The sequence below is a fragment of the Salmo salar genome, chromosome 06 (genome assembly GCF_965601325.2).
Source record: "Salmo salar chromosome 06, fSalSal1, whole genome shotgun sequence".
NCBI classification, from domain to species: Eukaryota; Metazoa; Chordata; class Actinopteri; order Salmoniformes; family Salmonidae; genus Salmo; species Salmo salar.
The window spans coordinates 33,316,941-33,343,700 of record NC_138296.1 but is presented as its reverse complement, the minus strand read 5'-3'; the positions used below and the strand labels follow the sequence as shown (position 1 = coordinate 33,343,700).

General features: G+C 45.3%; 1 protein-coding gene across 2 annotated transcripts; it reads right to left on the bottom strand.

Moving 5' to 3' along the window:
• On the bottom strand, positions 1–26,760 carry si:ch73-281f12.4 (RA_Radil_like and Myo5p-like_CBD_Rasip1 domain-containing protein). Of its 2 annotated transcripts, none has more exons than XM_045720244.2 (15): positions 25,990–26,760; positions 25,284–25,622; positions 24,784–25,019; positions 23,391–23,725; positions 18,693–19,397; positions 18,428–18,465; positions 17,476–17,770; positions 12,757–12,976; positions 12,227–12,399; positions 8,094–8,238; positions 6,530–6,693; positions 5,981–6,368; positions 2,455–2,609; positions 1,363–1,502; positions 1–1,188 (listed from the first exon to the last, which is right to left on the bottom strand). In XM_045720244.2, exons 1-15 carry the CDS (start codon positions 26,115–26,117, stop codon positions 1,089–1,091), a joined length of 3,561 nt encoding a protein of 1,186 aa, XP_045576200.1. In that variant the 5' UTR covers positions 26,118–26,760; the 3' UTR covers positions 1–1,088. The 2 variants fall into 2 exon arrangements, with proteins under 2 accessions (XP_045576200.1, XP_045576201.1); XM_045720245.2 differs by having other exon boundaries at positions 2,455–2,606.

The window sequence follows — 26,760 nt, the reverse complement described above, 5'->3', positions numbered from 1 at the left end:
TTTTGCTTTAAAATCTAAATAACATTTATTTCATATGTTCAAAAATACTGGACAATATAGGTATAAAAAAATTGAATACTCTTATTTGTCGTCAATAAAATTGAAGACTTAACACTGTTAAGAGAGATAGTTGACTTAAAACTGTCATAAAGAGTAATTTGTTTATAAACATTTCATAAACAGTCATAAGTTAGTGTCACTGTCACCACATGGGAAAAGTCAGAGATGTTTAGCAGTGAGGTTTTGATACCTGCAGGAATCTATATTAGATTATCACTGAGATCCACTGAAATGCCTTATAGATAACCATATAGTCCATGACAACCTTTCGTTATACTGTAGTGCTTCAGAAAGTATTTCACTAATAGCACTTCAGTAAATATCCAAAGTATACAGCCACTACGACATAAGAATGAGTCATTGTTTTTACTCAAAAAATACGTTATAATTTACAGTTCTACAAAAATGTTATATTTGCATAAGTTCTTATGGGTTTTGGCATTTGTAAAGCTGAGCAATCTTCAGACAGAATGCTGTGCACTAGCCATTTGTAGATAGTGGCCTTGAAGACACTGAAATAGCTCCACCCTGCTCGCAACAACTGCCTTAACCGCTGTTCTTTTCTACTCTCCCAAACCCAGTGCTTTCTGGGTACGAAGGACAGCTCACCATGCAGATTTATTCACATGCTGACAAGAAAAGGGGGCAACAGAAAACACTTCTGCAAAGCTGTCTGGACCATGTTGTTGATACACATGTAGTGTTTGCTTTTGAATTTGCATTCATTCAAAAGGGGTGCTTCAGAGAAGACTTAAGCAATAGTGGATTCAGTCTAGTGGTTTCATCCTCTGTGTCCTCCTGTTCATTCTATGTACAGTAAAGCTTCATTTAAAAATACTCAGTGAGGAGTGATTATTCACCAAAACAAAATAAACAGTCAAGTGTCTTTTATCCTTTGGTTGAGGAACACGTCTCGTAAAGTACTGACAGACAACTAAGCTCCTTAGTTGGATAAAGAGAGAAGATTAAGCTCCCTTCTGAGGGTCAAAGGTCACTTGGGGAAGCCTCTATTGAAACCTTCCTTCCACTCAGCACGTGATCCCTGAGCTCTTCCCCGTTGATTTGGACTCGTTTTTGGCCACCAGCAATCTGAGGGCATCTCCAGATGAACGAATGAGCTCTCTACCACTGTGACGGAGAGAACGAGAGAGAACATCAGAGGGTGTTAAACAGAGGGAGGGAACGACACTACTCTGTGTTATGTTTTATAACTCTTATTACCTTAATAATATCCAGTACTGTATTACAACTTCTTAATCAACACAGGGTAGTAAAGACCGGTCTCCATGTTACACTACTTACATGTGGTATTCCATGCCCACCAGACTGATGCCGTTCACAGCCAGGATACGATCTCCGAACCTCAGTTTCTGGCACTGGGCGGCTGGGGACTCTGGTACCACTGACTTGATATAGATCCCAGTCATCTTCAGAGGTGTTTTCTACACAGGACACAAGAGGATGCAGGAAGCGTTGAGGTTGGGTCTGACGATATGCCGTACCTGCACAATAGCATCATAGGAACATCTCCGCTGTTTCATCTCTATCCTACAGGGGGCACCACATGTTATAGAATCCTCCACAGCAGTACACCTGCATGCATATACATGAGTAGAGGCTTTCACAGACCAGACACGTTTCTGTTATGAATTAAATGATGAAAACAGCACTTTAGTAGAATTTGAAGCCAAAGGCAGACATTGGTATGAGGGTAATAATAACCATTGCAGCTGACTATTGTGCAATAGAGGAGTCTTCCGGTTCTTATAAATTAGCTTAGTGTTCTCAATGTGGTTCATGGCTGACTGCAAAAAGGAGGTCAACACATTTACCACATGTTGTACACCTGTTAGTAAACCCAAGCTTAAGCCCACACCCACATACCACACACACACACACACACACACACACACACACACACACACACACACACACACACACACACACACACACACAGGCTCAATAACTCTTCTTGCTATCTGTAGTTGAGATCTATGTCACAGTTCAACTCATCATTCATTTAAAAGCTAGATTTCCCTGACTTTGATGGATGATGATGTAACACAGTTAATCATGGGAAATATGTAACCTTTAACTAATTAACCTGCGACTATGAGGTTTGAACAGCCATGCAAGGCCTTATATTAGGATGTCATAAATCACATGACCAAATAAGAGCCACACGCCCCTTGCCTCGACAAGGCTGTCACTTTGTACAACCAGGCACAGACAGAATGTTAGAGCTTTTTCACATTTCATTGATTTCCCCATGCAGAGAGATGAAAAATAAGAAAGGGAGGTAGAGAAACAAAAAGGAAGATGAGACTTGGGTGAAGGAGATGAACAAAGGAGGAGGTGGAGGAATAAAGACAACAAGACAAGGATTTCACCCACCATTCCATCCACCAGAGCCAGGCCTAGACCATGAGGTCCTCTGTGTAGCTCCACAGTAAACACTTCATCCCTCTCTTTCTCCTCCTCTTCCTCTACATTATCTTCCTCCACATTCCCATTCCTTCTCTCAGAACATTCCCTTGGGCAGCTGCCTGCTGAGGAGACACACAAGAACACCCCACATTAGACACAGTATCCAATCCCACCTTAACTCTGTTTAAAGTTCTACTTTTCCTGTTATTGTGGTCCGTTTATGAAATTATAATGAAATCATATCACTGTGACAATTTGAGACAGGGTTTACTTCAGGAGAAAACATGAAAGTAGTGTCTGGTTCCCCTTTGAAACCCCTCTACAGTACCTTCTAGGGGTCTCTGTCTAGTCATATGAAAGAGAAGTTACAATACTGGGCTTTTTTTTAAGTCCAGAGGCATTAGTGTTATAAGGATTATTATTTCTACCAATAGGAATATATATGGATCAAAGACTGGAGGTTCCACTGAGCTGCTCCAGAGGGACACGCAGTTGGTTTGACCTCCTCAACATACATATAACTACCACTGATATTGAACACAGATGTTGCCTTTGGACTCCATATAAAAATCATGTCAAGTCTGAGTGCTATAAAACTGTGGGGAGTCCACTAAATGCATAGACGTTGTAATGAGAACCATACAGAACCCCACTGAGAACAAGCTCTACATGTAAAGCTTTGGGGCCTTGGGAAAGCTCTTCCTCAGGTTGGTCCAGTGCTCTCTGTCTGTGGTGTATTTATCCTGTCACAACAACCTAGCCACCAGCAACAGTACCACCAGCATGCCCTACACTTTCACCCCCACCCCCTGCTCTCCCCTGGTGTCCCCCTGCTCTCCCCCTGCTCTCCCCTGGCCTTCCCCTGGTCTTCCCCTGGTCTCCCATGGTCTCACACTGCTCTCCCCCTGGTCTTCCCCTGGTCTCCCCCTGCTCTCCCACTGCTCTCCCACTGCTCTCCCACGCTCTCCCCCGGCCTTCCCCTGGTCTCCCACTGCTCTTCCCTGCTCTCCCCCTGCTCTCCCCTGGCCTTCCCCTGGTCTTCCCCTGGTCTCCCATGGTCTCCCACTGCTCTCCCACTGCTCTCCCACGCTCTCCCCCGGCCTTCCCCTGGTCTCCCACTGCTCTTCCCTGCTCTCCCCCGGCCTTCCCCTGGTCTTCCCCTGCTCTCCCCCAGCCCGAGCCCATCTGCCCCCCATGCAGGACCTGCTCTGGACAATGCCTGTCCCGATTAAGATTCCACGCACCAACCCAACTGTAAATTCCCATGACGGGTCAGCCACTGATCTTTTCTCTCCTGACATCACCACCTCTCTGTAATTCTTGGTACAGATTAAAGGATTAGCAATGCTACCAAAATAGCGGTAAATTACTGTTAGCGCCCAAAACCACCGAGGTTGAGCAGAGAGCAGGAGCACTCTATGGGACTGGGAGGCCACAGTAATACATGGTGGGAAGCTATGGTCAATGTCATAACCAGGGAAATGACATGATTAGAGAATATTTCTGTGAAAGTGGGTAATGTTCAATAGTACATCATTTTCATAACAATAACAAACTATTAAACCATAGAGCCCGTATAAAGACAAGGGCCATTGAATGTAATGAGTTCTGATTATGATCAACAAAATGGAAGCTTTAGTAAAGCCCTATTTACACACAACTACACAGGGGTTCAGGGAGCTTTAAGCATACGGTAAGCACTTACAAACAGTCAAATGTTACACAGAGCGTTTGTCTCTGATTAAGAGATGAGGGAACTAGCTGGTGTTAATCAACAGGAAAGGCCATGGACTGCTATTAGATTCCACTGGACTAACGGGATTTTATTATCTAACCTGTTGTTTGGATTTGACCTGGGACTGTGGTATCTGAAATCAGAAATTCAGAATTCCTACAATGTTTTAGATAAAGTGGCATCAAACTTATAGACTCACTCTCTTTTGCTAGGTGTTTGACTCAACGATTGTATCCCTTGAGAAAAGTCAATGTACTGTATAGGACAGGCGTACTAGACTACTATTTGAGAATGTCCGGCGGTCACACACATTTCCTAGGTGGCAAAGGTCCGGATATGTCCTGTCATTAATCGGCGTAGTAACAAACCCCAACCTCCCAACCCATGCTACTTCAAACTGTTTAAATTGTACACAGCCATATTGCTGGCGGAGAGAAAATATTGTCAGTTTACACCTCATTTCCTGCAATTCTAGACATTTTTACATTTTAAAGCTAATTTACATTTTACATTTTTTTTTTTATATTCTACACATTTTGACATTTCTGTGTGTTCATATGATACCTGAGTAACTGAACAAAATCAATGCGGGCCGCTGGTGTTGAGGCCCCTGGGCACATAATCTGGCCATGATAGCTGGTTAATCTAATTTACCCATCTAGCTAACATGGGCTAGTAGTAATTCACTGAAAATTTCTGACAGGTTATAAATAGCTCTCTAAGGTCTGTCAGTGAATGACATAACAAGAGGAACTTGATCCGGACCGCGGTCCGCCTGTTGAGTATGGCTGGTATAGATAGGACTTATATAAAAGTGTTAGAATCTTACACATTGTTTGAGACATCGCTTTAGAAAGCTGGCCTGCTTTAGGGAGATGGACGTCATTGTTATCCCTGGAAGTTAACCCTGGAAGTTTCCCTCCCAGTTACGGAATAAGATGTTTAGTCCTTTCCTCCCCTTTCTCAGCTCACCTCCTCCACCACAGAATAAATCAGAACCAGAGAGCAGTCCGCTCACTTTCCCCTCCCATCCACTCCTACAGATGACCTCATGAGCAGAGCTTCAGAAAACAATAGGCCTGAGGAGGAAATGGCCTTTCCTCTACACATGGAATCCACCCTACAGGGAGAACACGACCTTTACACAGCCAGAACAGCTCTTTATTTCTCCAATGACCTGTAGTTTCTGTCCAGAGTCAATAGAGTTGAAGAGATGAAGGGAGAATGAGAGCTCTCCTTCTCCTCCTCCTCCCCCTGTCATATCAAGCACCTTGTGTCAACCTGGAGCCACTGGGGACAAATATGCACCAGGGTCTCCCGGGTCAAGCAGACAAATTCTTTCTTTAATGGAGCCTGTCAATCATTGGTGGGTTGATATTACGAGGGAGGCACTAGCGACCTACCTCCAGGGGTTAGGTACATGAGCCACAGTGTGAGCCGACGTGGCTGTATTTGCTGTGACAGGAGTTTTACATCACTGTAAAACCCACAGAGGGAGGGAAAGGCCATGAAGGGATCCTCTGTTATTCTTTGTCTTCGTAGTTCATCCAAGATGATTGAGACAGGATCAGTTTCTTTTAGGATTACTATGTACAGTATGTGTCCCCCACTGTTACAGCATCATCAATCCTCTGTTATGATTGGTCAATAACACACTTCAGCTGACACATGGCTTTTTATGCTTCTTTTCTATCAATCAGAGCTGTTTGTATTGTAACTGTATGTAGCCTTACTGTATGCCACAGCCCCCTGTGTTACCTTTCCTGTGCTGCCGTGCTGCTCCCTCCTGCAGGTCTGCCTCCAGCTCAGACTGAGACAGCTCCATGCCCTGGGGGGTGTTGGGGGGTGTCAGCAGGCAGGAGGGGTCCAGAGCCAGGCTCTTGTGGCATCCCAGGTCAGCCTGGCCACTCCTAGGTAGGGTGTTCTGCAGCTCCAGACTCTTCAGCTTGTGGGACAGCTCTGCCTCTGCAAGGCAGCAGCTTAGGTCACCATGAGACCCCCGGGCCTGAGGGGGCGCCGCAGGGCTCAAAGAGTCCACCTCTGCCCTGAGCGAGGGGCAGGGAACTGGGTCAGGGACCACCACTGTGACAGAGGGCGAGGAGCGTGAGGTCGCAGACTTGGCGTCTGTAGCTGTCCCGCTGAGTGCCTGAAGGGAGAGAGAAGTCAATAAAACAGAGATGGAAAACATCAAAGTTAAAATGTCTCATTTACTGAGCACCACCAGTCCAGGGCTGCCACTGGCCTCTCATTAGATTGTATATGTGTAAATCTGGGTACACAGATTCAGAAGGTCAGATAGGTGGTTACCTGCTGTGTTGTTTGACTGGGGGGGAGACTACGGATGAAGTCCTGCAGACGGCCGAACTGCTCAAACAGAGCGGGCTCCGTGATTGGTTTACCCAACTCCAGGTGGAAGGTGTTGCTAGGCAGGATAAGGGGAGGATGGTTGTCGAAACTCTCCAGTATGTCAGCTAGAGGAGGAGGGAAATACAGGACATCATTAAAGACAGAAGGCGTGACTCAGAAAAGATTACAACAGAAGCTCTGGAAGAGCTTTCTCACAGTGTACACTACATTATTTATACTTGTTATTTCCTTTTACTTCATTGACTTAATTACATCTGATTTGTAGGTTAATCCTTTAGATTTTCCAATTTAAGAAAGACAGTCATGGCCTCTAGGACAAGATAAAGTTCCCCCCAGGTGGTGCCAGCAGGAGTTGGGCCATTCACACAGAACAGGTGAGGTGACAGGGGACAGAGAGGGGAGACAGGTACCAAGTCCTATATTGAGAGGGGTGGATTTGAGAGTTAACTCTGTGGTGAAACTGATTGGGCTGGGCAGGGTTCTCCTCTCTAACCTCCCCCCTATACCCATGCTCCAATTTAGAGTTAGACTGGGACAGGCAGACAGATTTACTCTGGGGAACACACTCAGCCACTCTCAGACACAACAGGGAATAGGCCTCTAGTTACTAATACCCTGACTACACCGCTCGGGTCGCATTGCAAAATAAATTTAGAAATCTATGTTATTCAATTATTGCACCCACACTGCTCGCGCGTGTCAACGAGCGTCTGCGTTGCCAAGGGCTAAAATAGAAGTCCTTTCTATTTCTGACGCAGATCGCGCTGCAAGTCCTGCCTCTCCCATCTCCTCATTGGTTTGTAGAAACAGGTAGCCACGTGCCATCTCCTCATTGGTTATACCCACGTGGGTGATTGAAAGACGAACTGTGTTGCCGGTCGTCGTGGTAACACGATGAAAGTTTATATGCCAATAACCATATAAGTTCAAAGAAGAAAAAGCCTGGAAGGAGGAGAGATGACTAGAAACGATTTAGTTGACCATTTTATGTGTGGATTCATTGTCGGAGTAGAGGACCTTGTGCATTTCAGGTAAAATAACAACTCAATGTTTATATCCCAGGACAAATTAGCTAGCAACAGCAAGGTAGCTAAATAGGACAAATTAGCTAGCAAGTGCAAGCTAACTAGCTAAATTGCCATAAATGTTTAATGCTTTTCGACCTGTCCCCAAATTAATGTAATTGGTTCAGAGTTTGTTTTGATATTTTAACCTGCGTGTCGTGATCGCGTTTGGTGTAGGGGGACAAAATAAATGTATGCACGATGGCGCACGCGCACAGCCGGTTTGGGTTCCGTGTAACCCTATCAGGGCATGGGCGACAGTCTGATCTGATTGAATCTTGGCAGAGTGAGTGTGTGTACACAAGTGTACAGACTACATGTGAGTTTGCTTGTCCAAGAAACACGTGTGTTTGTTTCAAAATATGGTTTATACGCGTGAACGTGTCTGTGTGTCTGTTTGGCTTCCCGCCGTGACTCTGCTGTATCTGTGTTCCACTCACTGGTCCTGAGGGCAGCCTCTGCCTCGTCTGGCGAGGGGTTCCAGTCTGCAGGACAGGCCCTGCCTGGGTTATACTCCCTCAGCATGTGGTGCAGTTGGGCTGGGTTCAGAGGCATGAACTCAGTCCTCAGAGAGCTCCATGATGCCTGAAACACACACACACACATATGTACACTCACACGTTACAAGAATATCAATGTACAGGCACAAGGACCATGATACAAGGAATATGATTGCATATTTCACAAAAGAGTAAACATAGCATAATTTAAATGCAAGAGCTGGCAGAGCTGTTTGATGTCATTGTTGTTAGGGAAACTAAAAATGACAGGGTAGCACTTCCTCAGTGTGGTTTTTTCCACAGAAAACTATTCATGTACAAAATATTTCAAACCACAAATCTGTCCAAGTACTGTAATTGCATATTTGTGTCATTCCAATGACAGATTATATGGTGATGAATTCATTAGGAAAATAAATCTAGGACTGTAAGTAATACTTGTCATGCCAACCTATGTCACTGTCTATAGTAATAATAAAATCAACACACACACACACACACACACACACACACACACACACACACACACACACACACAGAATGGAGAAATGTTCAAATGCTTGATTGTGGAAGTCAATGTTCCTGAATGTCACATTTTCCATCTATATGACTAAACAATTGCTGAGTCATAAACGTCAAGCGTGAGATGTCATCAGAAGATGTGCTAATTACAGCGTCTAGATTCCTGTATGTGTTATATGACTATGAACAATCAGGTGTTATCCTCTCAGTTGACCTCTCTCTGGTTAGTGGGAATAAACACACAAGAGACTTAACCTTCAACTATTTCCTCATTCACTCAGACACACCTTGGAGAGCTGAGGTGTTTTAATGACTCACTAACTAACCAGAAAGACATAGGTGAATCATTTCAAGATGACATCATTGGCATAGAGGTGTTATTGGTATGCTGACAGGCATAGTGTAGAATATATCAGACCATATTTACCCCAGCCTTGTATCCCTTCATTCCTCCAATGAGCACACCCTCTTTGTCGCATGACAGCACAGAGGCTGGCCAGAAGGAGGAGTTATGGGAATGTTTATAAGCCAAAGTGACTTGTTTTTTACGTTATTTTAAGTTTATCTTTTCTATATCTACTATTTGACTTGGTGTATCCCAGTCGTAAGTGGCATAACATCATGGCATCAATGACACAATCTTCCTAACTTTGTATCATCAGTAATTACTGGAGACAGAGAGCTCAGCCATAACAAAACCATGCCACATCACTGGTAATGTACTATTTCCCTCACTCCCTCAAGCCCAGAACTCCAGATGGAAAACTGAGAATATGACAAGGGTGTGCGCTCTGTTTTACCAACCACAACATCTGACCTCGTGCCATGGGAGTGATCCATACACAAAACCACCAGCCTCCTAGCAACCGTCCCCACGAAAAGAGGAGCCTTTGACTGAGGGGAGACTGGTTCTACTACTGGGGAGCTGTTTTGGGGCTGTTACCATGCCTTCTGGTTAGATATTGAGAACAGGTGTTGTCTCATACTGTAATAGCCCCTTATGGCTGTGGATTGAAGAGTGAAATGCTACACTGTCAGTCTGGTTGCACTGAGTCTCAGCAGGCTCCTTTCTCCAATCCTGGTGAATGAGTTCCATCAAAATAAAATCAGATCAAGAAACTATAAACTCTGGATCTAAATGAAATATGAGGGCAGCTGCAGGAGAAAATACAACTTTCTGACTGAATTTGATGCTTTAGGGCTGTGCAATCTGTGGTTTTAAGATAAAACCCACAACTATCCACAACAACAACAGTGCTGTAATTGGGATGAGTAGGAGGTGATTCTCTCATGTACTAACCCGGGAGAACATTACAAGAACATGACGTGTCCACAGCCTTCCTGCAGCCCCTGTACATTCATAGGATGAGACATACAGTGGTGTGGGCATGTCATGGCAGAGGTCACTCTTTTCTTTGAAGGTGACAGGGCTAAAGCCAGCCTTGTGTCACACACAGACTGGCAACAGGTTTTCCCTATCTCCCTTATCTTTTCAGGTGTCATAAACATGACCAGAAACAGGATATGTGTGTGTGTGTGTGTGTGTGTGTGTGTGTGTGTGTGTGGTTTAACATCTGTTCCTCCACCTATTTTTTAAATGTAAACTTTATTTAACTAGGCAAGTCAGTTAAGAACAAATTATTATTTACATTGACGGCCTACCCCGGCCAAACCCGGATGACCCTGGGCCAATTGTGCGCCATCCTATGGGACTCCCAATCACAGCTGGGTGTGATACAGCCTGGAATCGAACCAGGGACTGTAGTGATGCCTCTTGCACTGAGATGCAGTGCCTTGGACCGCTGCGCCACACGGGAGCCCCTTAGCTGGGTGGTTCTATGTGGTGGTCTCTGTCTTTATGTCTCTAACTAGCTCACAGTGTTAACTAACTGAACCACCACCAGATATGTCAAGGCTCAACTTCCCCCCAGTAAACAGGATCCTGCTTTCAGTGGATTACAGAGAGAATGGCATGCTTAAAGAAGGATTAACTACTCAGTGGCACGCAGTTTAAAGCCACAGGCATCAATGATATGGGATTTAAACATACATACAGTGAACCTGGCCGTGACCCCACTGTCCGAGGATGTCCCCGGGGGAGTTGGGATATGCAAAAAACACATTTACAATTCACAAGTGTATAATACACACTTGTACATGTGTGAAACAGGATAAATATAAGCACCCACCTAATTATGAATTATTATTATGTCTATTTGTTTAAGTTCTTGGTGCAAGGACTGCCTATCTTGGCAAAATGTGTATTTTCTTCATCAATAGATGAGAAGTCATTGCATAATATGAGATGTAGAGTACAATTTGGTGGAAAAAAATTCCATTGTTTCCAAGCATTCTTTTCCCACAGCTCTGCCAGGCTTTTTTAATGATGTCATGTGGTGGCACATGTGACTTCCACTCAGCTGACATCCGTCAGTGAAAATAAGCTTTCAGCTCTCTAACATTTTCAATCTGTTCCATACCTTGTAAAACACCTGTGGTCTACAATGGATACATTCAGAATTGCTATAGTGGACGGAAATGTTGTCATTAACACCCTGTTGCTTCATTGCTTTACCATTACATCTGGATGTTGTCATCACACCGATAGTGTTAAGACCATACGTAGTCTAGCTGTTCTCATAACATCAGAAGTGTGTATCGTACTACCGTACCTGAAGCCTGCAGTATTTTTCCAGATCTGATAACTGGCCAGGGCAGGGGAATGTTTAGTAGGGTGCTATAGAGGTATAAAACCAACAGCCTGTGTACACACAACAAACAACATCTCTCACCCCACAATGGCCCATTCAAACTATACTCCCAATGTTATTTTCTGATAACTACTTCAACAGTATCACCTCCATCAAAGACAACATGCATTTCTAAGAGTAAAACCTAGTTAGCAACGAAATGTAGGGGAACAGAGTTTCAGTGATGATCCATGAATGCTTTCAATGTTTTGCCAGATTTTCCTAAATACCTCCCAAAGGTTTCCCACTCGAGGCATGTTCGGTATGCCAATAATCTCCCGTGGGCAGATTCTGCATGTAGACCCAAGAATCTGCCGGGACTGAATGGGATCCCTGTGATAACGAACTGCAGTAGTTTCAGTCCTTGGGTTTTCGTCACTGGTTATATGGACGTATCAGGGTTGAACGAAGGCGGGGCTTAAACTGCTTGGCTACAAGTGATTCACGCGTGGCCCACACAGATCGGAAGGGGGGAGGGGGCTTTGGATAAGAGTTTCTTTTTGTGAGGGTGGAGACTTTGCAAACTGCTGGAACTCACAATTCCTAACACGTATAGACCCAGAAGAAAATCACGCAGTTGACCAAATTAATAATGATTTTACTTTTGGTTTAACAGAGATTAGTGTACCAACAATGAACTGAGACACTTGGTGATGTACAGTCTAATACACTGTAAAATACCATTTTGATACACTATATATTCAGACTGCTTTGGACATCTTGGCTACAGTGTTATTTAGTGCTCTGACTCAGCAGACCAAACCAAAACAGGAAGTGAATATAAAGGAAGTGCCCTCTGACCTGTAGTAGGTTCTCCTTGGGCGTTGCCAGCAGATTGACAGCAGCAGAGAGCTTCTGGAAGAACTCCACAGCCAGGTCCCCTAGGCCCATCCCCTGTATCCAGTCCATCAGCAGGTCCAGGTTGGCCCTGATCTGGACCCCTCTAGACCACTGGTAGAACCCACCTCCAGAGCCTGCAGAACAAAACACCACTCAGACATGCTCATGTAATTTCGATCATAGCTATTGAGTTTTATGAAACTTCTATAAGATGCAGCATGCTAGCAGATACCCATAGACTTCCAGTTATTGCACTAACGCTAGTTAACATTGGCTCACGAAACTACCTCTAACGTCCTTCATAGTGGACACAGAAACATAAAAATGCTATCCACAAGTTCTTACTCTGGGGAAAGTCCAAATCCCGAAGTATCCCATTAACACATACAGTATGTATTTTATGAGGATACTTGTGATAGGACTTTGAGGATATTAAGATTTGATCCTACAAAACCCCATGAGTCAGAAACAGAGCATGTTGGAGGTCTCACCTCTCTCCATGAGTGCGTTGAACAGGGATGCGTTGGTGAAGAAGAAGAGGTAGGCGCAGAGCTGCGAGCTGATGTCAGAGTGCACCTGGAAGGCGTTAAGCAGAGACAGCGCCTCCTTCAGGACATCCAGGATGCCGCTCACTCCCTCGGGCACACGCAGCTGCCCGCTTTCCGAGAACGGGTTTCCATCCAGCAGGCCTGGCAGTGCCGAGTACATACTCTGAGGACAGAGAGAGGCATGCTAGAGGTGTTAGTCACAGCTACAAGACTTTACCTCACTGTACCATAGTCTAGCACCTCTCTGAGGAGAGAGAGGGAGATAAGAAACCTTACAGTCACAGCTACTGTACCCAGTACCACTAATACAGAAAGTATACTGCACTCACTCATTATATATTACTCTTTAAAGGAACGTTTTGTCAGCGATTCTCACTTTATCAGCCATACTCTCTATAAAATAAACCTTCATCAACATGCAAAACTTTGTTGACAGATTCAGAAAAACTGCAGTGGAATCAGTGACTTAGTCAACAGGGCTATGCCCACTGACCCTGAGCTCCCTGAGCCAATCAGAAAACAGTCAGAGCCCAAGGAGGAGGGGTTACAGAAAGCCAGACAGGGACAGACAGACTTCCCCTCCAAAGGGGGATAGCCAGGGGCCTGATAGCCAGGGGCCTGAGACTGTCCAGTCTTGACACTCACCATTGTTAACAGTGTACCATACACAGTCCTGGGATTCACATTGATAACACTGGTGCCACTGGCCATTCCTGACAGAAACACAAATGTTTCCCAGTGACTCAACCCCCCTCTGCCCCCACCAGCCTCCTGATAATTCCCATAATAAATAAATGCCAAGTATCATAAACTAGCTGATAATAGCCCATGCTGTTGACTACTAAGGAATGGTAATACCAGTGAGTAATAGGCATGAGAATGAACTTCTCCTACAACTTCTCCTGGAGTGTTTTGTCTCATGGTTTGTTGTTCCACCAATTAGGTGTCTTTTGAGTAGTGTAACTTGTTGGAAAAAACTAAAATGTTATATTTCACCTACTTTTAGCATTCTGTCATAAACAGTACATGTTCTAAAAAAACAACAACATTTTTTCCACCTCAAGAATAAAAAATTGACTATAGTAAGTGCCTATTAAGTGCCAAATAAGGTAACAGGGTTGACAACTTAATCTTAAATCATCCATAAATCCCCTTGTGACAGGGGGAATCGAAGCTTGTTTCATGCAACAGGGAGGGGCAATTGAATGCAAGCTTCACAAAATATATATATATATATTTAAAACATATCTAGCCTGTCTATGCTCGACCCGCTCAGCTTTCCACCACAAAACACCAGAAAATTGCCAAAAAGACTTCAACCAGCTCACCTGCTTTTACACTATGATTTGACTGCTAGTTTCTTTTTATTTGCACTTTGAAAAAGGAATAGTTTCACCATCTTTAAATGAGAGTTCAGTTCATGTAACAGGGTTGACCTTAAAAGGATACTGGCAATGAGGCCCTTTATCTACTCCCCTAGAGTCAGATGAACTTGTGGATACCATTTTTATGTCTCTGTGTCCAAAACGAAGGAAGTTTGTGGTAGTTTCGCGAGCCAATGCCAACTAGCGTTAGCGTAATGACTGGAAGGCTGAGGGGTTTCTACTTGCTTAAAATGAATCACTAATCACATGAAGGCCAAAAAGATCATTAAAAAAAAATTATCATCAAGGACAACAACCACCCGAGCCACTGCTTGTTCACCCCGCTACCATCCAGAAGGCGAGGTCAGTACAGGTGCATCAAAGCTGGGACCGAGACTGAAAAACAGCTTCTATCTCAAGGACATCAAACTGTTAAATAGCCATCACTAACACAGAGAGGCTGCTGCCTACATACACAGACTTAAAATCACTGGCCACTTTAATAAATGGATCACTAGTCACTTTAATCATTTGTACATATCTGGCATTACTCATCTCATATGTACATACTGTATTCTATTCTATCTACTGTATCTTTAGTCTATGCTGCTCTGACATTGCTCGTCCATATATTTATATATTCTTAATTTCATTCCTTTACTTAGATTTGTGTGTATTGTTGCATATGTTGTGAAATTGTTAGATATTACTTGTTAGATATTACTGCACTGTCGGAGCTAAAGACACAAGCATTTTACTACACCCGCAATAATATCTGCTAAAGATGTGTATGTGACCAGTACAATTTGATTTGATGATCTTCAGGAAATATAACTAAGCGTTTACAATGATGGTGAAAACTTTGATAAATCTTCCTAGAAGTCACAGAGGATGCACAGAGGGACATGTCAAAATGCAGAATTCTTTATTCATATTAAAAATCAGATTTATTGAATTTTCCATGTGTTCTATACTAAAGGGAACTTCATTTAATGTAATATTTGTGTACAATTTCCACTTTAAATAGCAAAGGGACGCAAAAGGCACTCACTTCGTGGAACGACCCACATACTGGTCAAGGTAGAGGAAGGTTTTCGCAGAGCAGGAAAACAAGCAGGAAAACCTGTTTCCCAACAACAGTTCAGTGCCCAACAGTTAGTGGTTGTCTGATAGAATGCAACCTGTTTGAAAAGTTGTGCTGGAGTTACTACCCTGACGTCATTGCTCATTTCGTGCATGGGCGGGTGGCGGGGAGGGATTTGAAAATTCAATGGACTGAGTAAAGGAGCACCCATAGAGCTAGATATAGGACTCATCTTTGTATCTGTGCCATTATAGTGTCGGTGACAGCCTCAATCGAGCTGCCCATGCTGTCACCGACACTATAATGGCACAGATACAAAGATGAGTCCTATATCTAGCTCTATGGGTGCTCCTTTACTCAGTCCATTGAATTTTCAAATCCCTCCCCGCCACCCGACATTCTTGCTTCCACCAAAAGTAAGAAGGACCCAAACAAGAGGAAGCCAAGTTCTGACCATTGAGCACTCAATAAGTAAAATATACTTTGAGTCACAGTGCAGAGATCCTGGCCTCCTCCTCCCTTCTCCCCCTCTTCCCTTCTCCTCCCTACTCCTCCCTCCTCTGACACAGCTCTCTGCCATTGTTTTAGTCCATGACATCACCCCTCAGCCAGCCAGGTCAGCAGGCACGTATCATGACTAAGACAGACCCTTCAGAGGCTCTGAAAGATCATAAAGACCTGCCTGTTAAATCCCAATCACCATATATACATTCCTTCAACCACAGGTCACTAGATAGATTAGAGACCAGTTCTGCAGAGCTACAGGTGCTGGTTAGTTTAAGCTGAGATTGGTCGAATGAAGGGAACTGGGGATAGTATTCTCCAGTACAGCATTAAAAGTCCAACTGTTTAAGAATATAAACAAAATTAAAACATTATTTTGAAGCTAGTGGTAGCATGTCTGAGAAAACATACATGGCTGTGGGTGTGAGCTCGAGTAGTTTGTTGACAGAAATAGGGTCATACTGGCACAAAAAAGTGTCACAATTCATCTAAGGTATAGACTTGGCCTGTGTCTCTCACTTGACCCCAGAATGTGCAGTGAGTACCCCGCCCATCCCTCCTTGTGGTGTGTCTATGTGAAGACAGCTCCTCTGTTCCTGAGCAGGAAACAGACTTTTGGTAAAGGCCACTACTCTGCCCTGCTTCTCCACTGGACTACAGCTGCTTCCCTGACTACTGCACATCCAACCACCACCAAAACAAAGCCTGCTTTCCCCTGAGCTCCAGCGGTGACTGTCTAACTAGAGCCTGTAACTATTGGGGGAAGAAATGCCCTTCCCCTCACCATGTAAACATGTAAATGTACCTGTCAACAGGGAAAGTTGACAGGCATGTGTAAGCTTTCTTTTATCAATGGTTTCTGTCATGAAACGGAAATCTAGGGACAGGAAGAGGTGGTCTCGGAGCATACAAAACAGCAGCACATACAATCCTGTTCCCTGTTCCCACCCATGTCGGTGCTCCCTCCCATCCTGGAACCGTCATCGCCAGGCACCTTTGCCATGGTAACGGGTGTTTCCAGTTGACCGTGTTATTGGGTGTCTATTGCTGGTCTCTGGGTTACTGTGGCAGTGATGGTGCTCTGTTAATGCCATTGAGTTAGTTATAGGGCTCAAACATAGGAAACTCCAGTAAACCCAGCCTGGGAGTGTCTTCCTGGGGCTCACTGTTGAACAGGATAGATCTTTTGTTGCTGTCTATAAACATTTCAAAAGACTTTGAAAATACCCTCGAAGTGGATTTACAGAATATTAAAAAGATGATAAGCAGTCCTTTATTCCACTGGAAAAGACAACACTATCTCACACGCCTATCCTTACTGAGAGAGCCAGAGAGCGTGTGCATGTTTCCCCTGGCTTATTACGGCTTATTGTCTGGCATGCTACCTGCAAACGGAGAATGGTGTTCATAAGGTCTCAAGTCCTGCTTCCTGTAGTCCACAGGCAAAAGATGTCTTTCTATTTGGGCTGTGCAAGGTTCTGGGGCAAATAGTCAAGGATGTTATTATTTGTGTACATGTGCGGTGTGTGTGCTAATTCTGTGTGTGAGGCACGTGTCTATGTTTGTGTGCGTGTTCCATGCATGGCATCTATTGGTGAGTGTATCAGTGGAGGCTGGTGAGGGGAGGACGGCTCATAATAATGTCTGGAACGGAGCAAATGGAATGCCATCTACAATGTATGATTATAGTATGTGTGACTATGCACTGACCTTGGTGAGGTAATAGACAGACTGCTGGAAGGTGAACATGATGACCTCCTCCAGGACCGTCATGGCCTCCTCACTGGCAGTCCTAGTGGACCACATCTCTGACTCCGGCTCTGAGCCCTCCTCCTCCTCTTCCTCCTGCCTCCAGGGCAGCAGCTGGGGAACGTCATGCTGGATGAAGTGCAGCAGCTCAATGGAGTTGGCCATCCACAGCACCAGCGGCCGCAGGCCTGGGATCAGCTCCTCTATGCTCAGCAGCTGCACATCCTCTGGCTCCTGCTGGACATCACTGAAGCTCCTGCAAGGGGAGACATATAGACAGGTCTGAGTTCAGTCCAACAGCCAACAAATACCCTGTACTGGGTGAATGGCACTAAAAGTGGCTTGGGAGTGACTCATATTTTACAGCATGTCTCTATCCCTTGGAATGTGTAAATGAGTGAAATATGAAATGAAACATTCATCCTTAAAAATCCTTCCTCCTTTCTCAGCAGGCAGCCAAAGCACAGCTTTGGAATACAGTGCCCTGCAATAATGTTCCATAACATTAAATCATCATGAGATATCATTTTGACTTCATACACTTCAATGGGTGGCATATAGAGAAGTATGAACATCAAGAGACCATGACTCCTCAGCTTCTTATTCTGTAAAGATAAGTCACTGGGACATGTGACAATGAGAGAATGCTATATGTGTGTAGTACACATCCCTCCCAGAAATTCAAGTAGCATTGTTGTTGGAATGTAGTGGAAGGCAGTAGCATCATATTCTAAGACTCCTGGCTCTACATACAGTCTGTATATGACTCATAGCAAACACTAAAGGAGAAAGGGGTGTTAGTGTCAGAGGCAGCAGGTTGCCACTCTTCTTCACCCTGTTGTCAGATTTGCTGTTCATTGTTAACATTTCTGGGGAAGGCTGAGTGATTGAGGTTGGAGAGGCTGCTACTCACCTTTCTGGTTGGATCACAGCAAGCTCCTTTGTCTTCTCCTGCAAGAGGACAGAGATAAAGACAACATTCATTTCAAACCAGCAGCAAGCCTATGTAAATGATATTCCATCTGGATGACAGCTTTGTATACATTTCTTTCTTTACAGTACCCTTGAGACACACAGTATGTTTAATTCATAACGATTCAAGGTTTATTTGTGGCGTGATGATATAAAAGGTCAATCGTTTGGCTGGACTCATTGTTTTTGTGCATAGTTTTACTCACCCACATGGTGAGCTGGATCTGACTGGCTATGCGGAGCAGCAACCTTCGGAAGTGTGTCAGCTGGAACGTGGTGGCTGAGTGTTGGATGGACAGGCTCAGCAGGAAGGCAGGGGTCAGTTTGGCCTCGTCCCCACTGGGGTCCACCATGACCAGGATCTCCTGCAGGACCCTTTCCTCCTGCTCCAACTCATAGCTCAGAGATACCTCTCCACCCTCTGGGTCCTTCCACCGAGGAGGAGCCGGCTTCCTCTGGACCCTAGGCCATTTCATGGGGAGGGCGGAGCCACATGATTGACAGGAGGATGACACTCCCACTCCTCCATCATGGGCGGGGCAGAGTTGTTTCATCCAGAGAGGGGTCTGTGGGGCCCCTGGGGTGGCGGTAGGGTCTTTAAACATGAACAGGTAGTGTCGGCCTAGACCCACCAGGTCCCCGGGGGTCAGCTCCACCTCCTCCTTCAGGAGGAAACCATTCCGGGTGACGCAGGCGCCGTGGAGGGGCTTCAGCAGGGTCAGAGTCCGCTTGGTGTCCCCTGGGAAGGAGTTGGTAGAGTCCAGGCGCCTGACACAGCAGTGCTGGGGAAGAATGTCCGGGGCAAAGAGGAGGATGTCCACCTTGAGCCTCTCCTCGTCCTCTCCGTTACAGTGCTCCCTGCAGCAGCCGAAGATGGTGGTGGTGCCGCTCATCAGGTAGATGACAAAGTCCTGCAGCGTAGAGGAGGGGCAATGGAAGGTCAACCAGCAGAATCCATGAGAATGACTGCTACATTAATTAATGGACTGGTTTCAGTTTGCAATATGCTATGATCATTAGTAACTACTATGTATTAACTACACTGTAATTACACTGCTCCTGCCTAGTACCTAATTACAAAGTAAACGCATGCACTTTGACACCACAATACAAAGTGCAAATTTAAGACCTAGGACTTGAATTGAGAAGTTGTGTAATCGTTTGGAGATTGATCAAGCAGGCGCATTAGAGGCGTGTGTTATGTGAGGACAGAACAGATCCAGGATAAGCATGTACTGGCAGTGTGATGGAGGGACAGGAATGGAAGGGCTTAGGTGTGAATCCATAAGTCCATGTTAAATCAAATCAAAGTACACAGATTTGCAGATTTCTTTTTTTAATGAGTTTATTAGTCACATGCACAGGGTTGCAGATGTTATCGCAGGGTACAGTGAAATTCTAATGCTCCGAGCTCCAACAGTGTAGGATAAAAAAAGAGAAGTGAATTAGACAATAATAATAATATTTTATTCAAATGTAATACTGTAGCAATGATAAATGTGGGGGGTGGGGGCAGGGTAAGTGTCCGTTTGGGGTGGGGGGTAGACTGTCCATAGAGGGAGCAGCAAGGGGGAGTGAGAAGTGGATGAAACAATCACTTTTAAAAAAGCAATACACACATAATCTCCCCCAAAAAAGAAAGAACGAGCAATATCATATAAAAATACACTGAGTACAAAACATTATACTCTTTCCATGACATAGACTGACCAGGTGAATCCAGGTGAAAGCTATTATCCCTTTTGACGTAAAATCCACTTCAATCAGTGTAGATGAAGGGAAGGAGACAGGTTAAAGAAGGATGTTTACGCCTTGAGACAATTGAGACATGGATTGTGTATGTGTTCCATTCAGAGGGTGAATGGGCAAGACAAAAGATTTAAGTTCCTTGAACGGGATATGCTAGTAGGTGCCAGGCGCACCGGTTTGTGGCAAGAATTGCAGCGCTGCTAGGTCTTTCACGCTCAAACGTTTCCTGTGTGTATCAAGAATCATCCACCACCCAAAGGACATCCAGCCAACTTGACACAACTGTGGGAAGCGTTGGAGTCAATATGTGCCAGCATCCCTGTGGAACACTTCACACCTTGTGGAGTGCCAACTAATTAAGGCTGTTCTGAGGGCTAAATATTAGGAAGGGTTCTTAATGTTTTGTACACTCAGTGTATGTGGGAACTCTTTCAAGACTGTTGGAAAAGCATTCCAGGTGAAGCTAGTTGAGAGAATGCCAGTGTGCAAAGCTGTCATCAAGGCAAAGGGTGGCTACTTTGAAGAACCTGTTTAACATTTTTTTGGTTACTACATGATTCCATATGTGTTATTTCATAGTTTTGATGTCTTCACTATTATACATACAATGTAGAAACTAGTAAAGATAAAGAAGATAAAAATTGTCAGGTCCTCAGTGATGTGCACGCTGAGGAAGCTGAAGCTTTTGATCTTCTCCACTGCAGCCCCGTCTATGTGGATGGGGGCAGGCTCTCTCTGCTGTCTCCTGTAGACCACAATCAGCTCCTTCCTTTTGTTGACGCTGAGGGAGAGGTTATTTTCCTGGCACCACTCCGCCAGGGCTCTCACCTCCTCCCTGTAGGCTGTCTCGTCATTGTTGGTAATCAGGCCTACCGCTGTTGTGTCAACAGAAAACTTGATGATTGAGTTGGAGAAGTGCGTGGCCACGCAGTCATGGGTGAACAGGGAGTACAGTAGTGTGCTGAGCACCCCTGTGGGGACCTTCTGTTGAGGATCAGTGTGGGGGAGGTCATGACCTAACACCACCCGTCGCTCGGTCATCCGTCCCAAGACTATTAAAGCCACTTTATGCTTGATCTGAAAATGTAGTCGGAGGCTCCATATGGAGGGTGTGTCGCAATTGCGGAGCCTCCGGAGGCATACAGAGGCCAAATGAAGCTCCGTACCGCGTCGCACCTCTCAAATTTTGTAACAATGCGGAGGGCTCCTTATAGCTCCGCATTGACATGATTCGTTGACGGTAGGTGGGGGCGGTACGTCATGTATAAACACAAACTCACTTCCTTGACAACTTCCTTCACTATAACACTGCTCTGCTCCGCTAAGCGCAAGTATGAAAGCCCTGACGTCTGCGGAGGCTGCATCGCAGTAAATGCTGTACGGCCACTTCAGACATCGGATTGACCATGCAGAGCCTTTCAGGCAGGTCATGATACTGTATCATCCCAGCTAGCATGGAAGCCAATCAGCCACTAAGCAATATTCAAAACAACCTTTATTTATTTTCCTGCACATGATATCTGGCAGAATAGATCAAACTGTCTAGGAAGGGAGTTAATAGCTGTGAGTCAATGTGAATTGTGACTACAACTACACTGACCTGCACTTGAACAACTTACAAGGAAATCAAATCCAATACAGCTCTCATGGTTCACAGGTGATTATGTTCAGGAAAATCTGGTCTGGAAACACAAAGACACTTTCGAAAATAACTAGCCAAGCCTGAAAAAAACTATTTCATTTACGGAGCTGGAACATTTCTATTCGATAGGACTGATATATGAGTGACTTATTGTTGTCGAGTGGACAGACCAGGGGCGGGCTCAGTACTTCCCCCAGTATCTGGCACACCCCACCCAGTGTCCTGCACACTCAGCAGTCTCCACAATGAGGAACAAACAACAGAGAGCAGCAGCATTTCCTGTTTCTAGAAATGGGCCTGGCTCTCCGGCTCTCTGGCCCTCCGGCCCTCTGGCCCTCCGGCCCTCCGCTCAGGCCACAGCCTGCCACTCTCACTCTGGTTTTGCATTGAAATATCCAGAATGTTTTGTAAAGGAATAAAAGTGCAGAAAAAAATCTGTCACCCACAGAAATCTCTTTTTGAGAAGAATATTATTATTTTTGGTTGAATGTGCAGCTTTTGTGCCTAAATGTGCATGTGTGTTCTGGCATGCACGAGCCAGTGTGCAAATGTGTAGGCTAGGCATGTGTATGTGACCATCCACTGAGTTTGTTTAGACATTGCAGTGTTCCTTCTGCTCTATTCTCTAATACTATGTACCTTTAATCAGGCCTATCTCCACCTCCACTGCAGAGGCAGCAGGGCTGAGCTGAACTGTGATTGTGAACACCGTGTTCCTTATCTATTCAACGAGCCCTGACGAGAGACAACACATCCCAGTGTGGGAACTCTACTGCTGGGCCAGGGCCAGCTCCGTTTTCCCGCCTCTCCAGTACATGACCCAGGCTGGCCCACTCAGTGTGTGGACACGAGGATCACCTGTCCACAACATGCCGGTCTACTCCGACTCTGCTTGAGCTCGTGGCTCTGAGCCCAATACTCTGAGCCCATTGTAATCCAGCAGCAAGACTCAGTCTCTCGCTGTCCCTGTTATAGCATCCTCACTGCAGCTAAAGCCCTCTGCTCTCTGCTCCTCTCTCTCACTGTCTCTCTCTGTTTATGGTGATTTTAACCACAGGTCTTAACCTAAGAGGTTCAGTGGGAGCCTCTATAGTGTAGTGGAGTATACTTGTTTACGCCTCAGTGTCTCTGATAAGCCTTCGTCACAGTGTTTCTGCCACCCTGCCAAGAGACACTTGAGAACCTTGAAAGGTCTTCAATTGAGCAGCCACCCGGCTCAACCAATTACAGCTGCTGCTATCTGGCTGCCCAGGCCCTCTGTGAAGGATTTCAGTATGACATCTCTCTGTCGCAGCCGGAAGAATTCTCCAACCATACAAAACTATTCTGAGCCTAACTATTCAAGAACAGACTGACTCTTATCTGACAAACTGACTTCAGCTGTGTAAACTGAAGCCAAGCCTTTCATTAAAGTTACTCATCATTTAAGTTAATCAATAATCCGATAGACAAACAAATGCATCTGGGTTTAATGTATAGCAGTGGCAACAGCTTCACTTTCCAGTTTTCCTACCTGTCTGTAGCTGTATCCCTGCAGCAGCAGGAAGTAGGGGAAGTCAAAGGGCGGGTGGATGGAGTACTGGGTGGTGTTGTCGTCACTGCTCTCCGTCTCCTCCTTCTCCATGCCCAGACGCAGGGCCTCCTTGTCGGCCTCGGCCTCCGGGTCCTCCCTGATGAGCTGGGCCTTCTGCTGGGCCCGCACGGCCTCCTTCTCCATGGCAGACAGGTCCATCTCACTGAGACTCCTCCACATCCCCAGGCCCTCCACATCCTCACCACTGCCATCCATGAACAGAGAGGTGACCCGCGAACGGCCCTTCTGGAGCTTACGAGCCTGGGCGTTGATACCTGGGGCAGAGAGGAGCACGGGAGAGAGGGAGGATGAGACTAGATGCAGAGAAGTGATTGTTAATCATGTATTCATAGTTTATCACAAAATCATTGATTGTGTCCTGATATAGTCAATGTAACATAAACTTCATCTATGCATAAACTGAAACTTCACAGTATGCTAAAAACTCAATAAACTATTGGTGGAGATCTTCCATCACACACCACCATATCATAATGTTTTACTGAGTTGGCTCTCAGTCAAACCAAACATAGAAGGGAAGGAGAGAGGAAATCTGGAGGGGTAGTAAGAGGTGTTGTCCTCTATCTGATATCAACAGGCGTTCCTGGCTGTTGGGCTGACGTACCGCAACATAAACACTATTCAGCTCATTTGGAGCCATTAAGCACCATGGAATGTCCAGAGAGCTCAGCTTCACACCCAGCTAACAGCTCCTGCTCCCAGGCCTTATCAGCTGTGGAAGTGGGCGTTCTTCCACATTGTTCTGCCACACTGTGTCAGGGGGGCTGGTCAGGCCTGCAGAGGGGGCAACTTCCCCCTGCTTCCCCCAATCAGAGTGGCGCAAAGAGAGTGGAGGGTGATGTGGGGTTGTGGGGTTTGATGAAAACTGAGAATCATAACAAACGCACGCCAAAGTAAACAAGACCACACAGTGACCAATGTGCTGGAAGCAAGCTCTGATGGAAAGAATAACATGTGGAGCGGTGGACACATTCAGGTCCCAGTGGAAAAAGCTTATCCAGCCACAGCCAATCCCCTGCCCTGGGGGCTTCAGAGGGACCTGTTGGGACACTGTCGTCAATCCCAGATAAGAGAGAGGGGACACTCTGACCTTGTCTACCCCTCACTGCAGCTTTTGTTTTTCTCTGACCTCTCACTTGCCTGCCATCTCCTCTGCTCTGTCTCATGATAAGCTGGACAATGGTTTCTATTACCCTACAGTTAGTGACAGAGATAGGAGATCCAATGCCACCCCAACAGAGACAGAATGGTTACCTGGGCTTTAGGTTGTTGTTAGTGGGGTCACTGAGCTGCACCTGTGTGGTTGACGTACCTGCTGTGACGGTGTCGGTCTCTTTAGCACTCTGTTCCTCTACGCTCACTCTCTTCTGGATCTCAAAGCGTCTGGAGAAGCCTTCTTTGGGTTTCCATAGCGACTGCAGCATGAGGGGCTTCTCGTGGTCACCCACGACCCGAAAGCACTCTGTCTTCCATTGGTGGTCTGCTCCGTTCTGGCCAATCACGTCGCACAGCACATATCGACTGGGATCCTCTTTCTCCAGACAGTATCTAAGCAACGATAAAAGAGATTCAGTCAGAATACCATGATAAGATCTAATTCCCCCTGAAATAAAATGGCTTTGAGATCATTTGGGTAAAATATCCATATCACCAACTTTAAGTGATTTGCAATGGTTCACACCATATTAGGATGAGCAGTATTGCAATCCATGCCATTCAGCCTTGAGGAATGTTCCCTTTCTGCTTGCCTGTTAGCATTGAAGCTAATGCTAACAAATCACATTATGCCAGTGGGCATCCCTAACCCCTCACCTCTCCAGGGCCTCTTTGACAAGTTCCTTGGCGCTGGAGCGAGTCGTGGCCAGCACGCTCTTGTAGTTGGTTCCCTGGCAAATGTCGCTGCCAAAGATCTTTAGGATACCTGGAGCAGACATCTGACTGGACAGCTCAGCAGGGTCATCTGCAGCCTGCAGGTCCCCCGCCATGCTCCTGCCACCTGGGGCATGCCTCTGCCCACTGTCGCCCCGCAGGAGGGGGCTCCGGTTGAACACCGTCGACAGTCTGTTGTTGTGGCGGCGGATTTTGTTCTTGGCCGGCTGCCTCACGCCTGTACTCTCTGCTGAATGGGTGGTGCCATCCGAGGTGTTGGACCTGAGAGAGGGAGAAATGGATGGATAGATGGAGAGAGAGACAGAGAGAGAGAGAGATATAAATAAGAGACAGAGACATACATGTAGATAGTGACAGAGTGAAACAGAGAGAGCAAGGCAAAGATGTAAATGAAAATGAGAGTTCAAGAGAGGACACCAAATGAATGAGTAAATAATAAGAGGACAGTATTTCGAGCACTTCTCTACAAATAAATTACATTTCTATTGAAGGCCATAAGTCCATTTGAATATACAAAATCCCAGGCAGCTGCATGTAACAAAACTGAAATCCAATTCTGCAAAATAAGGGTGCCCCATTTTAAATACCCCACAAAATAGACACACTGGATATAAATAATATGACTTACTGCAGGGATCCATTGCTTGGCTTCCTCCCCAGCTTTGCCAGGCTCTTCTTCGGCGAGCGGATCAATAGGCCCACTGGAAAGTTGAGGGCTTGCTTGGATACATGACTACTTCGTTCCTCCGAAATCATCACGACTTTGTTCAGATGTAGGCTATATTATATGTCAAAGTGCTCCCTATAAAGCACGGTAAGGCACTATTCTCAAAAACTATTTGTGACAAATATACTCAGTCCATCGTGGTATTTGACACTGGAATCCACACTTTCTCATGGTGATGAAGCCAACTAAGAATTTGTCAGTTCAGACAGTTTGTTAACTAACTCTGACAGGTTTTCGTAAAGAAGCACGACGTGGAGAAAAGTTATTCTCGTCCACTGGCATTAGACATCAGGCAACTTCCAAAATACACTCGCTTTGAAATTACAGTTATATTCCGAATTTCCAACTCAACAATATCGACTGTAATCCGTTCGATACAATTGTTGCTGAATTGTTTCCATGAACAGAAGTTAGTTGGTCAGAATCAGATACAATGTATCCACGTTCGGGACAGCCATACGAGCGCTAGTTTTAAAAAGCTTTTCTCTTATAAAAATAAATAAATCCATCCAATGTGAATTACTTCTAATAAATGATCAATTTCAGATATTTAACTGGACTATTTGTTATTCGAAGCACCTTTCGAATTTTGACCTGTCTGCTCCATGCCATCTCTCCTTATCCCGTTAGGCGCAGTGCCCAACACGTAGTGGTTGTCTGATAGAATGCAAC

What these genes read in the sequence shown, in the direction of transcription:
- si:ch73-281f12.4 (XM_045720244.2), bottom strand. Translation starts at nt 26,117, where the DNA reads ATGATTTCGGAGGAACGAAGTAGTCATGTATCCAAGCAAGCCCTCAAC. An exon ending in GTCAAAGAGGCCCTGGAGAG is followed by an intron (nt 25,020 to 25,283) that starts GTGAGGGGTTAG and finishes ATCGTTGCTTAG; the next exon opens with ATACTGTCTGGAGAAAGAGG. An exon ending in AGCACGGCAGCACAGGAAAG is followed by an intron (nt 2,610 to 5,980) that starts GTAACACAGGGG and finishes GTGTCTCCTCAG; the next exon opens with CAGGCAGCTGCCCAAGGGAA.